This window comes from Neolamprologus brichardi, chromosome 9 (assembly GCF_056152115.1).
Source record: "Neolamprologus brichardi isolate AB-2024 chromosome 9, ASM5615211v1, whole genome shotgun sequence".
NCBI lineage: Eukaryota > Metazoa > Chordata > Actinopteri > Cichliformes > Cichlidae > Neolamprologus > Neolamprologus brichardi.
In genome coordinates this window covers 6,954,811-6,970,554 of record NC_142112.1, presented here as the reverse complement: position 1 = coordinate 6,970,554, position 15,744 = coordinate 6,954,811, and the positions used below count along the sequence as shown (strand labels likewise).

At 43.8% G+C, this 15,744-nt stretch overlaps 1 protein-coding gene across 2 annotated transcripts in view; it reads right to left on the bottom strand.

Annotated features, from left to right (window-relative positions):
- Window positions 1-15,744, bottom strand: part of vegfc (vascular endothelial growth factor c) — a 99,616-nt gene that overhangs the window by 48,049 nt on the left and 35,823 nt on the right. For both annotated transcript variants that reach the window (XM_006805639.2, XM_035914291.2), the window contains exons 2-3: window positions 15,108-15,348; window positions 14,553-14,743 (exon numbers count right to left, since the gene is read on the bottom strand). In XM_006805639.2, the coding sequence (XP_006805702.1) occupies window positions 14,553-14,743; window positions 15,108-15,348 (432 nt within the window). The remainder of the gene's footprint in view (window positions 1-14,552; window positions 14,744-15,107; window positions 15,349-15,744) is intronic.

The window sequence follows — 15,744 nt, the reverse complement described above, 5'->3', positions numbered from 1 at the left end:
ACATTTGAAAGCTCTTCTTTGGATGTTGGCTGACTTTTGGTTTCGATCCCTGTCAGGATGATCCTGCACTGCTTAAATAATGTTAAGGTCCATCAATATGCTTTTAATGTATTGGCAGTATGTTTGGGATCACTGTCACGTTACAAAAGAACAAAAAAAAAACCAAATCACACACTTTCCAGATGGAAGTGGATCCAAATATGACAATACTCAGTTTTGACAAGATCCCCAACACTGCTGGCTGAAATGCAGCCCTAAACCACAAGTGAGTGGCTGGAATATTTTTCAGTCATTACTCCATACAACATGCTGCCACTGATTTTAAGTCCAGTTCTTCTGTGGCATACCTCAGTTTCTTCTCCCTGTTGTTTTCCTGTAAATATGAGATTCTCGGTTTCAGAATCCCAGATTTCTCCGTTCCTATGTAAGGTTTTTGCTGAAGTTTTTCCTTTTTACTATGACCATGACTTTCAGATACTATTCATCTACTTTAGATATTTTTTAGGCCTACCACGTTTTTGCATTTTTTCAATTTCCTCACTATTTTTAAATTCACACCTTATACCATGCTGGGAAGGTTTGGGGTAACAGTGCTTTGAATATGACTATTTTATGCCTATCAAGCTGTGTTATGTTTTGCATTTTTCCTAGATTCAATTAAAGAAATGGGAACAAATGTGTTTTAGTGAGAGGCCCTTAGTAGCAAATTGGCTAAAAACGTTTTTTTTGCCGACTTGTCTTTCGTGTATAGACACAACACTGGTTTATCCCTTCAATCAGGTACTTTTTTATGCCTGAATGATTCATAGATCATTCTTAAGTGGGGTTAGGATGACTGAAAATGGAAAAGCAGCCAATATCAAAAGAAAACATTTTAAAGGTCCAGAAAACCTGGAGAACTACTGCTTAAAAGCAAGAGATTACAAAAAAGTTGGGGTGGCTGTAGCTCAGGAAATGATTGGTTCAATCCAGGGCTGCTCCTAGTCTGGGTGTGCAAGATACTAACCCCAGGTTGCTCTCTGATACATCCACTGGAGTATGAACATGTGCTAATGTTAGATGGAAAGGACTTACTTAAAAAAAATATCAAGGCAAGTTTCATAAAGCTTGTGCTCAAGTAGAGCAGAAAAGCGCTATATAAGAATCAGTCTAACTTGATCTGGTCCCTCAGTCTCTGTGCTGGCTTACCTCCTCTTAAAGCTCTCTCCTCTCCTCTGTGTGTGTGTGTGTGCATGTATTGGTTTTTGCGCAGGGGTGGGTCTCATGCCAGGTTCCCCCCCCCCCCCCCTCCCCCGATCTACACACAGCTTGGAGTGATCACACACCTGTTCCTGATAACCTTGCTTGGCTGCCACTACTTAAGGGATTCTACCATCTTTGCAGAATCATTGGAGAACTAACAGTTAGTGAGGCCCCCGTTCTGTCCTCTGTGATCACTCTGGTCGTCTTTTTCTCTAGAATAAATACCTCTGTCTACCTGTGCACAGATTCCTGCGGCAAAAACTGTTAGTGAGAGTGGTGAGTGGATCTGTTTTTGTGAGAGAGATTCTGTGGAGAGACTGGACCCTTGGAGAACCTTGCCCTGTGGAATCAGGACCATTCCTGATATTGTTCTTGTGTTTTGGATTGTGCTTTACCTTCACCTTGTAAATAAACATTCTGCAATTGAGTCCTGCTGACCTAGTGGTCCCTTGATAGAACAAATCAGCAATTAACATGGACTCAGAGTTAGTTTGTAAGATCCTCTCAATTCACAAAGCTTAGCTCAGAAAACATGAAAATGCTCTGGAGAGCAGGGCACAATTGTTCAAAAGCTTGCCAAATTAAAAGGTATAATGAAACCTCCAAATGTTGAACCAAATGTTAACCCTACTCCATCTCTGAGTTCCACACAGGTATTTCCCCCTTGACTACTACTGCCTTTGGAGCTTCATCAGAAGCCACTTTTTCTGGCGAGCTAGAAAATAGTGGTGGATATCTCACACACTGTTTTTTAGCTTTTCGGGAACGCAGTAGAACTTTTTCCTCAGGCTGTGTAAAATTGCCTGCATGGTTGAGCTATTGCCTGCAAGTGCTTTGAGAGCTCAGGCAGAGTATAAAAGCACTATTTAAGAACCAGTTTATTTACCATTTACAAGCCTTGGGATGGGCTCAAGCTGTCCTCAAGTCTAATCCAAAACTCTTTTTTGAGCACTTCATCGCAGAGTATAAAATTTCTGACAAGGGATTGAACCCTGATCAACCTCACACATGGTAAGAGGAGTGTGGTAAAAGGCAAATTAGCTGCAAAGGATCTTAATGACTCACTTGATGCCTTACTTTCTGTGTGAATGTATCAGAATGGATGACCACATATGGGAGCATAGGAGAAGACACTGCAACTGCCATGGATCATCGGCCGAGCCATTTCTGGAACTGAAGGGGTTGCCTTGCAAGAGCTTGGCCGTAGAAGAAATGAGTCAGAGGAATTCTGGAACATTTCATTGATGCCTGACCTGTGCCACCAAAAAAGCAGAGCCTGTCAGTAACTGTAGGGATATTGGTGGGTAAAATAAACAAAACTAACTCTCAGACCCACTCACTTGAAGTATTAGTTGACTCAGACACCGAACAGACTTTTATTGATCAGACTCTGGGTAATGATTCAGTCATTCAGATCGCTGACATATAGCTGTCAGCGATCATGCTCCTGTATCTTTAACACTAATGCACAAGAATAATACTATGCCAAGTAAAAACTGGAGATTTAATACATCACTGCTTAAAGATGAAGACTTTATTAAATATTTTAAAAAAGAGTGGACTTCATATTTAGACTTTAATGACACTCCCGGAACATCAGCTTCTGTTTTATGGGAAGCAGGGAAAGCTGTGATGAGAGGTAAAATAATTTCTTTCTCATCACATAAAAAGAAAAAAGAAAACAAAAGTATTCAGGAATTAGAAAAAACCATCAAATCACTAGAAGAAGCCTACGCGTCCCACCAAGATCAGGAAACATTGAACAAAATACGCAAAACAAAACTAGAACTAAATGAGATAATTGATAAAAAAAACAAAATTCTTAGTACAAAGACTACGCTTGCAAAATTATGAACATAGTAGTAAATCCAGTCAATTTCTAGCAAACCAGTTAAAAATAAAGAAAGAAAAAACAACGATATGTGCTGTTCAAGATTTATCTGGGAACACAATATATGAACCGAAACAAATAAACAACATTTTCAGGGATTTCTATAAAACGTTGTATTCACCACAAATAAACCCATCTAAAAAGGAAATTGATCAGTTTTTAGACAACATAACTCTCCCAAAATTATTAGACTCTCAAGCAATGGCACTGGATTCGCCACTGACATCAGGTGAACTCCAGGAAGCCCTGATAAGTATGTCCAATAATAAGGCTCCAGGTCCAGATGGCTTTCCTGCAGAATTCTACAAAGAATTCTGGACGATTCTAGCACCAGTTTTTTACAGAACGTTGTTAGAAATCAAAGAAAAGGGTAGACTTCCATCAAATATGAATTCTGCAAACATTAATCTCCTGCTAAAACCAGGCAAAGACCCTGTATATCCCTCAAGCTATCGTCCAATATCCATTATAAATGTAGACCTCAAAATAATCTGCAAAGCTCTCTCGAAGAGACTAGAGAAAATAACCCCCCTCTTAATTCATCCTGACCAAACTGGTTTCATAAAAGGTAGGCACTCATCAACAAATACACGTAGATTACTTAATTTGATAGACTACTCATACAGTAAAAACCTTGAAACTACATTATTTTCCTTAGATGCAGAAAAAGCGTTTGACAGAGTTAAGTGGAAATTTCTATTTGCAACTTTACACAAATTTGGTTTTGAGTCTTCTTTCATCAACTGGTTAAAAATATTATATAATTCCCCAACAGCTTGTGTCAGAAAAAATGACCAGACATCCTCCAGCTTATGTCTCCCGAGGGGCACCAGGCAGGGATGCCCACTCTCCCCTTCACTGTTTGCAATTTTTATCGAACCACTAGCAGCAGCAATTAGACAGAATTCAGCAATTAAGGGCATAAAATGCAAGAACGTGGAACATAAAATCAGCCTTTATGCGGATGATGTGTTACTCTTTCTCCAAAATTCACAAACCAATATCTCTGGGGTGATTGAATTGATAAACTCTTTTGCAAGAATATCAGATTACTCAATTAACTGGTCAAAATCTACAGTCCTTCTGATTAATTGCTCCTTCCATAATTTCTCTTCTACTCCATTGCAATCGGGAAATATAAAATATTTAGGTATTAATATTTCTCCCAAGCTTGCAGATCTAACTAAATTAAACCATACCCCACTTTTAAAGATAGTAGAAGGTGATCTGGCTAGATGGAAATGTCTACCCATATCACTCATGGGAAGGGTTGCTGCTATAAAAATGATGGTATTACCAAAAATAAATTATTTATTCTCAATGATCCCAACTAAATCGCCACAAGATTGGTTCAGATCTCTAGATTCATATATGTCCAAGTTCCTTTGGAAAAATAACCCCCCACATATAAGCTTAAAAACACTACAAAAGACCAAGGATAAAGGAGGATTAGAACTACCTAACTTTCAGCACTACTTCTTAGCCAACAGGCTTCAGTTTATCTCAGGATGGCTAAAACATACCCTCTTAGATGAACCTTGGCTAGATGTAGAACAAGCACTTTGGAATAATCTAGAGATTTCAGACCTACCATTTATCAGCTCAAACATCCAACAACATGAATGCTTCAAAAGCATCAACATCAGCTCTTCTCTGACAGCATGGTGGGAGTTTCTGAAGTTGACAGAGTCTTCATTAATCCCATGCAAACGTACACCTATCTGGAACAACCCTGACATATTACAAAACAATAATATGATAAATTTTTCAGATTGGAGTGGTAAAGGAATCAAATATGTAGAACATATACTAGAAGGAACAGAATTTATTTCATTTGACAGACTAGTTACACAATATGGGATCAACAAGAAAAGATTTTTAGAATATCAACAAATTAAATCCATAATAAAAAAGAAATTTAAACCGGGTCAAGTTGAACTACAAACACCACCAAGTGTGGTTCAATTTCTTACTCTTAAAACCCCCAAATTACTATCCAAAATATACAGAATGCTTTCTAAAACAGATGAATCAATATCACTTCCTATTGCAAAATGGGAAGCGGATTTATCAGTTAACTTAGACCAAAACTTCTGGTCTCAGATTTGCTTAAAAACCTTTCACCTAATCAGAAATTCCAGTCTTCAATTAATTCAATACAAAATACTACATAGAGTGCACTATACAGGTCATCGGATGTTCAAGATGGGCTTTACGTCTACCAACAACTGCTCACACTGCCAAACCAATTCACCGGACAATTATATCCACGCTCTTTGGTTCTGTCCACCAGTTCAGAAGTTTTGGCGCGAGATATGTGAAGACTTATCAAAGTGTCTGAAATGTAACATTCCAACTTCCCCCTTAGTGTGTTTGTTGGGCAGCTTAGATAATGTCACTTCAGAAAAGAATATAGCCCATATGGTTTTCACTGCCCTATGCATAGCCAAGAAAACAGTCCTCATGAACTGGAAAAATAAAAACAATCTTAATTCTAACCAATATAGAAATTATCTATTAGATTACATTAGTCTTGATACAGCCTCTGCCACCACATCAGATCAATCGCTCTGGGCTCCTTTGATCAGCTCCATCACCTAGTGGGGGTGGGGGGTCATAGTTTGGTCTCGCCTCCACTGTTGTGATTGATGTGGGGGTAGGGTCAGGCTTAGGGCGTCGAGGGGTTCCCCGGGAGCATCTTCCTTGGGGGGCTACACCCGGGGTAGCGGTCATGGCCAATTAGGGGCTCTGTTGGCTCTTAGGTGACGGTTTCCTCGTGGCTGCGTGCAGCAGGGCTAGGGGAGGGTCTGTGCTGACAGACGGAGGTTACTGACCTGGTAGCCTGGCTGCCCCTGGGTGGGTCCGGGACGGGCGTGAGGTTCTGGGGGTGCTCCGGCTCTGGCCTGGGGCCCTGGCCGGGCCTCGGGGGCACATCACATTGTCACATCTTGCAGGAGCTTTCCTCTCTTCAGGAACTCTCTCTGCAAGAGGGGGAGATACAGGAGAGGTGGAGGAAGATCTCAGCCTGGGCGTCTATTGTCTTATGTAGTCTGGACGATGAGTGGATGATGGGGTGGGTGCAGTTTTCTCTGTGGTGGGGTTGGGTGGACTGTCCCGGGCTCTGTGGGGCTGGGCGGCGCCGCTGCACTGGGCCCCGGTTCGGATGGGCCTGGGCCCCCTTTCCCTGGCGGGTCGCGGAGTATGGGGGTGCCTACTGGGGTCAGCGGGGGAGCTGGCCCCAGGGAGGGGTCACTTGCCCCTCCCTTCCTTCCCTCCCCATCTCCAGCTGCCTCCCTCTTCCCGCTCCACCACAACCACCCACACATGGCCCTACTCCAGGGCCTTGGAGTAGGGGTGTGTCACCAGGGTGCAGAGGAGGTAACCCCCCCCCCCTCTGCCCCCTTCTGGCTGCCTCTGCCTCAATTTTATCCCACAACTTAGACACTCACATTACTCACACTCCCATTACACATACATATAGGATCTTGGGGGTGGGCACGCTACACGGAATCCAAATTACCATCAGGGTGTACACCTCACCCCTGGCGTCGTTGCCCACCTCTCAATTTTAAATACACGTAGACATTGAGGGCTAGCAGGAGGGGCTTGCGCTTACCTGCTGCTCTCTGGCAGGTAGCTCTATGCCCTCCTGGGTTTTAAATGCACCTTAGAACACACATACATCAACACTACAATGAGCGGGTGGAGGAAGGTTTGGAGTCTTCTCTCACCCCCGTTCTCTGCGGCCTGCTGGAGCGGGGGGGCTAGGAGGAGGAGTTGGCCATCCGACTGGGGTCCGGAATGTGGGGCCTCCCTGCTGCTGCGGAGTCGGGGCGGTCTGCTTCTCCCCACCGCAGGGAAAAGGGTAGCACCACCTGGGTCTGGGTGCAGTTCCCCCCTCCAGGGGCAAGGGTACCTAGACCCGGTTCGTAGAGTACGCTTGGGGAGTGTGATTGTGTGTACAGCGTCTCTTTATGTCTGTCTCCACGTTGGTTGAGTGTGGAGTAAGTGCATATGAGAGCATGAGGGTGGGAATGGATGTTTGTATCTGTGTGTGCCTGTATGTCTGTGTCTATATGTCAGGTTGGGTATCAGACGCCACCTCTCTGTGGACATCTCAGGCCCTCCAAGGTTTGGAGGCCTATCTCCCCCCACCACTTCCCCTGCCAGTGGCAGACGCCCTCAGACATCGGTGCATTGGTGGTTCTTTGTGTCCGGGGATGGGCGTCCGGGTACACACCGGCTCACTCCTTGGCGGCTGCTTATCGGGACCTGGAGCCTGGGGCTCGCTCGGGCCACTTCGAGGGTGGGGTGCCCCCGGCCTCTCGGCCTGGGGCTCGGTCACTCAGGCACAGCTGGCTGCCGGCAGAGCTCACGGGCACGTCACTGCAACCCCCCCTGGCTTCTGCTCCGTGGCTGCTGAATGACCCCTCATCTGGGACTCTCCTCGGCTCTTTCTGGGACAGTGGCACGGCTGCCCCTCTGTTGGTCTTCCTTGGTCTCTTGTGTTCTGGGGGCCTCTGGATGTCTGGAGTTTTGATCTCCTCCATACCTGCTTCATGCCCTGGAGGACGGGGCAGTGGCCCCCCACACCCTCTAGCAGATCATTACATGAAGGAACCTTTTAAAAAACAAGCGCGTCCATGCTCACAGGTGTACACACGGGTGATCACACACACAAACTACACCCTTTTTGGCTCCTACCTCAAAGCACACTGTGCTGTCGATTTTACGTGCTGCACAATAATGTTTAATATTTAGTATTTACTATCATATTCCCATATATCATTGTGATGTTGTTTATTCTATTACTCTCGTTTTCTTCTGCTTGTTTTCTTTCTCAACAGGTGATCCAGGTGATCGATATATGTATTTTTTTTTTCTGCTTATTCTGTTGGTTTTTGTTTTTTGCCCTTCTCCCCCGTCCCTCTTCTCAACTGTTTTTCTTTCCCTCTTTCTTTCTCCCTTTTCTTTCCCCCAGTCAAGTCTGTCCCGTATTCAGCAAGTGAAAATAAAATAAATAATAAAAGGTGAACCAAATGGACCATTACGGCAAAGCTGGGATGGTCAATTTGGTAAAGAAAATCCGTTGGGCATCTTTCTTCGCCTCTAGACAATAATTCTGATGGCAAAAGAGCCAAACGGGACAGGCACAAAAAAAAAAAAGAAAAAAAAAAAGAAAAAAAAAAAAAGACACCGAACAGACTTTTATTGATCAGACTCTGGGTAATGATTCAGTCATTCCCCTGATCACACTTCCCAAAGGATTACAAATTTCTGCAATAAATGGCACGTGGCTCCCACAAATAACCCATAAAACTCAACCTGTTTCTCTCTCTCTCTGTCTGGCAATCACCCAACACTGAGGCAGGCAACACTGCCCTGGTTCTCAGACACCCTTGGCTCAGCACACATAACCCAAACATTGATGGAACACAAACGGTATCTCCAGTTGGAGTCTCAGGTGTCATCAGACCATTTAAGTAACTGGTATTGCCGTTTGGGTCGACTAACCAGCTGTCTTTCAGACCCTAGTCAGTGATGTCCTGTGTGACTTCATCAATCACTTCTTTGTGTACCATAAGAACATTCTGATTTTTTTCTAAGTCAGTTGCAGGACATGAATGTGATGTCTGCCTTCAGCAGCTTCTGGAGAGCCACCTGTATGTAAAAGGTGAGAAATCTGAAATTCATGTCGAATCAGTGTCATTCCTTGGGCTTCATTGTTGAAAAATGCCAGTTAAAAGTAGATCCCGTGAAGGTGCAAGCAGTGATTGTGTGGCTAGTTCTCTTGAACAAGAAACAGTTTGGTTTTGCAAACTTTTAGCGCTGTTTCATTTGTGATTTCAGTAAAGTCACATTACCATTGAGTCAGGTGGGCTCTATTTTTTACCAGATTCAACCTAATCTTAACCTATAGACCCAGTTCCCGTCATGTCAAGCACAAAGTCTTGTCCCGGCAATTCGACACCTCTGACAACCCCTGACAATGTTGCCATCCTCCTGTATCACTGGTTTGTTCACTTGGCAGACTGATCACTAATCTGAGCTAACACAAACGTAAAATTTACATGTCACCCTGAGAAAAACCACACCATCTTTTTTCTGCAACATCTATTTCGAGGCCATTTCTTGCTAAACATGTCCAAGAATATATATTTCTGCCTCTGTGTGTGCAGAAATAAATCCTCCAGCTCCCTTCCTGCTGGGCTGTTAAGACCCTTTCTCATGCATGATTGCCCGTGGTCATACATTATCCTGGACTTTGTTACCGGCATTACTCCATTTTCAACAACCCTAATACTGTTGTACTTACATAACTGATTGCTTTTTGAAGGCTGCTCATTTTATTGCTCTTCCAAATCTTCCTTCTACTTTCAAGACTGTAAATAAGTAAGTAAAGTTTATTTATTAAGTGCTTTTCACAGACAGGCAGTCACAAAGCGCTGTACACAAAGATTAAAATAAAAAGTACAAACAATAGACGTTATGCACAATGTAAAAGGTCAAATATACGTTAAATAACGTGAAGAATAGTCAAAGGAGCTTGCAAAGAAAAGCGTCTGGACTTCTTTAAGTTACTTGAAGACGTTTCACCTCTCATCCGAGAGGCTTCTTCAGTTCTAAGGTCAAATGGTGGAGAGTCCCAGATATAAACCTGGTGGGAGTGTCCCCCCACAGAGGGACAAAAGGACCCCCTGATGATCCTCTAATCGCCTGAGCCAAGGTGTGGAACTGGGTGTGGGTCCCAATCAGCCAGAGTTTCGGGTGAGTTCATTGTGAAACCTGGCCCCACCTTATCATGCGAATTCCTGAGGTCAGATGGCCCAGGGTGTGAGTGGGCGTTAAGGCGTCTGGGAAGGGATCTCAAAACTGGATTATAGATGGCAGAGAGTTGGTGTCGTAAACCACCGCCTCTGTTCAAAGATGGTCGCTCACAGTGGACATAGATGGCTTCTTTCACTCCTCTTTCAAACCATCTGTCCTCTCTGTCCAAAATGTGAACATTGGCATCCTCGAAAGAGTGTCCTTTATCCTTAAGATGCAGATGGACAGCTGAATCTTGTCCTGTGGAGGTGGCTCTTCTGTGTTGTGCCATGCGCTTGTGAAGTGGCTGTTTGGTCTCTCCAATGTAGAGGTCTGGGCATTCCTCGCTGCACTGTACGGCATACACCACATTGTTAAGTCTGTGTTTTGGCGTTTTGTCTTTCGGGTGAACCAGTTTTTGTCTGAGTGTGTTGCTGGGTCTGAAGTACACCGGGATGTCATGCTTGGAGAAAACCCTCCTGAGTTTCTCTGATACACCGGCTACATAGGGGATGACAATGTTGTTGCGTCTGTCCTTCTTATCCTCCCTCGCTGGTGTCTGATCTTCTTTTCTGTGCCTCTTTGCTGACTTTAAAAATGCCCATTTAGGATAGCCGCACGTTTTTAGTGCTTCCTTTACATGTGTGTGTTCCTTCTTTTTCCCTTCAGGCTTAGAGGGAACATGTTCTGCCCGGTGGTGTAGGGTCCTAATTAGGTCACCAGGGAAGACACAAAGGACGACTGCCTTTCCTGGACTGCGCTGTGCACATTGAAGAGAATGGCAACCTCAACATCGAAGTTTACCGGAAGCCCACACACACATCAGAGAAACTCAGGAGGGTTTTCTCCAAGCATGACATCCCGGTGTACTTCAGACCCAGCAACACACTCAGACAAAAACTGGTTCACCCGAAAGACAAAACGCCAAAACACAGACTTAACAATGTGGTGTATGCCGTACAGTGCAGCGAGGAATGCCCAGACCTCTACATTGGAGAGACCAAACAGCCACTTCACAAGCGCATGGCACAACACAGAAGAGCCACCTCCACAGGACAAGATTCAGCTGTCCATCTGCATCTTAAGGATAAAGGACACTCTTTCGAGGATGCCAATGTTCACATTTTGGACAGAGAGGACAGATGGTTTGAAAGAGGAGTGAAAGAAGCCATCTATGTCTACTGTGAGCGACCATCTTTGAACAGAGGCGGTGGTTTACGACACCAACTCTCTGCCATCTATAATCCAGTTTTGAGATCCCTTCCCAGACGCCTTAACGCCCACTCACACCCTGGGCCATCTGACCTCAGGAATTCGCATGATAAGGTGGGGCCAGGTTTCACAATGAACTCACCCGAAACTCTGGCTGATTGGGACTCACACCCAGTTCCACACCTTGGCTCAGGCGATTAGAGGATCATCAGGGGGTCCTTTTGTCCCTCTGTGGGGGGACACTCCCACCAGGTTTATATCTGGGACTCTCCACCATTTGACCTTAGAACTGAAAAAGCCTCTCGGATGAGAGGTGAAACGTCTTCAAGTAACTTAAAGAAGTCCAGACGCTTTTCTTTGCAAGCTCCTTTGACTACGATGACCTGGATGACTGAGAACCTTCACAGACAACGTGAAGAATATAAAATACGTAGATCAACAAAAGGCTTGTTTGAATAGAAAAGTTTTTAACTGCTTTTTAAAAGAATCCACAGAGTCAACCAAATGTAACTGTGTTGGTAGACTGTTCCACAGCCTTGGTGCAACAGACTGAAAGACTCGATCCACTTTTGTCTTCAGTCGTGTTCAGGGAACAACCAACAGACTCGGAGTCTGTGAGCGGGGATGACGAGCAGCAGTGTATTTTGTAAGAAGCTTGGATAAATAATCTGGGGCCGTTTAATGCTCTGTATGATAAAACAAGAATTTTAAAACAAATTCTAAACTCTATTGGTAGCCAGTGTAAAGAATATAAGATGGGAGTAATGTGAGCACGCTTGCTAGAACGAGTTAGTAGTCTGGCTGCTGCGTTTTGTATTGCCTGGAGGAGAGAGAGAGAGAGAGATGATTTATCCAAGCTGGTAAACAGGGAATTACAGTAATCTAAACGCGATGACACAAATGCATGAATGAGTTTTTCCAGTTCAGCTGATGAGACCATATGTCACAGTTTAGAGATGTTTCTTAAGTGAAAGAAACACTGCCCACTTGCTCACTGATCATGTACTCTGGCTATACGACATCCCCTTGGACATAATCTTTGACTGTTGGCCCTGGTTCACCTTGCAGGTATAGAAACAACACTGTTCAGCAATTGCAGCCAGGTCACTCTTTCATCCTCAGAGTAAGTGTCAAACTGAGTGAGTAAATCAGGAGCTGGAAGCCAGCTTTTGCTGTGTCACTTCGGCTACTGGACGGTCCCCATTTGAGTCATCACTTGGGCATCAACTTCCACTATTCCCCACTACAAAAGGTGAGCTCTCTGTCCCTTCCATGCAGCACCACCTTCACCACAGTCGCACCTTCATATCCTCCAGGTCAGAAATTGGTTTTCTACCAAAAAATGTTTCATTGCATACTGAGTCAAAGAAATGATCTCTCAACTTCGTTGGATCTTTTGAAATTAAATCCATGACCAACCCAGTGTCTGCTCACCTGAAACTGCCTTGTAACATGACGATTCATAAATTTTTCCATGCCTCTCAGTAAAAACCACTCTGTTATGTCTAGACGCCCCATGAGCCCAGTTCAATGACAGCCAGCCAGCCTTCCCTGTAACACAAATCCCAGACACTGTGGGAGAGGCTTCCAATATGTAGTTGACTGGGAAGGTTATGGTCCAAAAGAACACTCATGGGTGTCGCAGATAGTCAGGGAATTCCTCCGTAGGCATCCCGACAAGGTTGGAGTGTCGCCATGAGGTCCTGTGGAATCAGGACTTTTGCTATATTATTATTGTGTTTGAATTATTGGCTTATCTTCACTTTGTCCTCAGTATACCTTTCGATTGAGTGCCTCCTGCCTAGTTGCCCCTTGACAATACACAAACATAGAACATAGAAGCAGGTTAAGATGTACCTGATGTTAACGCAGAAATGCCACCAAATAATGAACCAGTTAAAACTGGATTCACCAGGCTTTATTTGTTCATTATGAAAGCAGGTTTAAAGTAAAAAACCAAAAATGCAGCGACAAACTACAATACGGGATAATCTGTGATTTATTATAAAATTAGTATAATAAAACCTTAACTTTCAGTTATTTTTGTATCAAAGAAAACTGTCATTATACAAGCAGCTCAAAGGATTTGGGTTTTGTTTTTGTCTATTTCCACACTTGTACTTCCATACCTTTTTTGTTCTCCGCAGGCAGAGTCATGGCTGAAGCTGTCATCTCAGCCTGCCCTGTGACCGCACTGATGACTTTTGCACTTCTGCTGAATCTGAGTACAGTACTTTACTGGGTAGATGGCAGAATTCCATCAGATCATTTAACCTCCTTTGGCACTATGTGGATCCCGATGAAAACCTGTTATCACTTCACAGCTTTCCTTAACTCCTTGTTTCAGTCTGTTCCACAGCTCCTCGTTTCCTGAAATCAAGCTCATCTGCTGTTCTGATTTACCTGCTTGTCTGAAGAGCTCAGTAGCCATCATCAACCTCCCTCACCTGACTGCCCACTCTCTGGCACTACATGCTTTGCCATTCATCCATTCTCTTCTGCTTATCCTTGGGGGTGCTCTAGTCTATCACAGGGTGAGAGGCAGAGTAATCCACCAGCCAACCAGACTCCCCCATTGACTCAAACCTGGACCTCCCCGGGGATAACTCCAATAACATTCCTTTGTCCTCTGACAACATTTTCATTGCAACGTTGATCTGGAGTAATCTTGCCTCTTTTCTCTCACAGATAGCACTTCCATGCTGCCCACCGGTTCCCAAGGCCATTAACTTAAATGGTAAATGGTAAATGGCCTGTATTTGTATAGCGCTTTTACTAGCCCCCCTAGGGACCCCAAAGCGCTTTACACACCCAGTCATCCACCCATTCACACACACATTCACACACTGGTGGAGGCAAGCTACAGTTGTAGCCACAGCTGCCCTGGGGCAGACTGACAGAAGCGAGGCTGCCATATCGCGCCATTGGCCCTTCTGGCCAACACCAGTAGGCGGTAGGTGAAGTGTCTTGCCCAAGGACACAACAACCGAGACTGTCCGAGCCAGGGCTCGAACCGGCAACCTTCCGATTACAAGGCGAACTCCCAACTCTTGAGCCACGATCGACTTAGTGCTCAATAAAGCTTTTAAATCACTATCAGTGTCCTGAATCTGTCTATTGTGTCCAAACATTGTAGACAGTCTTAAATGGTAAATGGCCTGTATTTGTATAGCACTTTACTTGGTCCATAAGGACCCCAAAGCGCTTTACACATTCAGTCATCCACCCATTCACACCCACATTCACACACTGGTGATGGCAAGCTACATTGTAGCCACAGCCACCCTGGGGCACACTGACAAAGTGGTCTTAAGGTGTGTTGACTGGGGACTACTAATGCTTATCAATAATAGAAATAATAGAAGGAAACATTTTAAAAGATATAAAACAATGTGCTTACATTTTTGCTGAGGTAACCAGTGGAGATATTCCTGCATTGTTTGTCCTCAGAGTGGCAGCATCCTCCACATCTGTAGACGGACACACATGGTGGCTTATAGAAGACGTTGGTAGGAGCACCAAACTCTCTCCCCACATCAATACACACTTCTCTGGGAGAACACTGAGTCTTCCTCCATTCTGACTCTATACCTGCACACAGAGAGACAGTCAGACCACTGTTACAGTGACTTGTTGTTCTTCCTAATGTAGTATTTATCGTGTATATTGTGGAGAGAAAAGCAGACCTAATAACAATCACTTGAATAGTTACATTTTAGTTCTATTACAGTGGCTATGATTTCTGTGCAAGATGTCAAATCCTAGTTGACTCATTCAATCTCAAATGAGCACGGGCCTTGGATTAGATTTAGAACTGGATACATTCACTAAAGCTTAATTATAGTAATTCTAGATGATCCAAAATCAAAGAAGACTCACTCTCCTCTTTATGAAACTGAAAGAATTAAGAAGTAGAATTTGAAGAAAGAACATAATAAACAAAACATAAACATACTTTTCAGAATATCCAAGTTGAGGTAGACAGCAGCAAATGTTGGCTCTTCTGTATCACCCAGTGGCCTAAGCTGACGGACCTGTGACTGCTGGGAGAGTTTGGAGGATGAAGATGCAGCAGCAGAAAGTTTGGATTTACACTTCTCAGCAGCCCAGTGTGAAGGATAGATGAGACTCATCAGCTCATCTACACTGGAGGCTGAACGCAAACTCTGTTCCAAGTCTGGCGTTGGTGAAGTGTCCTAAAAGTGAAAACAGACACCTTTACTCAGAACACTGCTTTCACTGAGAATTATTACATATTTTATAATAGTCAAATGAAGAGGGCTAGAAACAGTTTTCTACCTAAATGACTGATCGTAAAATTGTATTTTTGCAAGCTAGAAATTTCAATGAGGTAACAGTCAAGGCCAAAGACTGGTTTCAAGTTTGGATCAACACAGTTCAAATCAATATTGGAGTTAAGGCAAACATTCCAAACTAATTCATTTCAAATTGTCCAAAGCGTGCCCTAAAACTTAAAGGTTATTTTCTTAAACGCAAATAAAAATTTCCTACTTTTTAATGTCAATGTTAAATACCCCTAAATTCTTCACAACAAAATCTTTAATCAGAGTCTCAGAAATATGACTCTGACA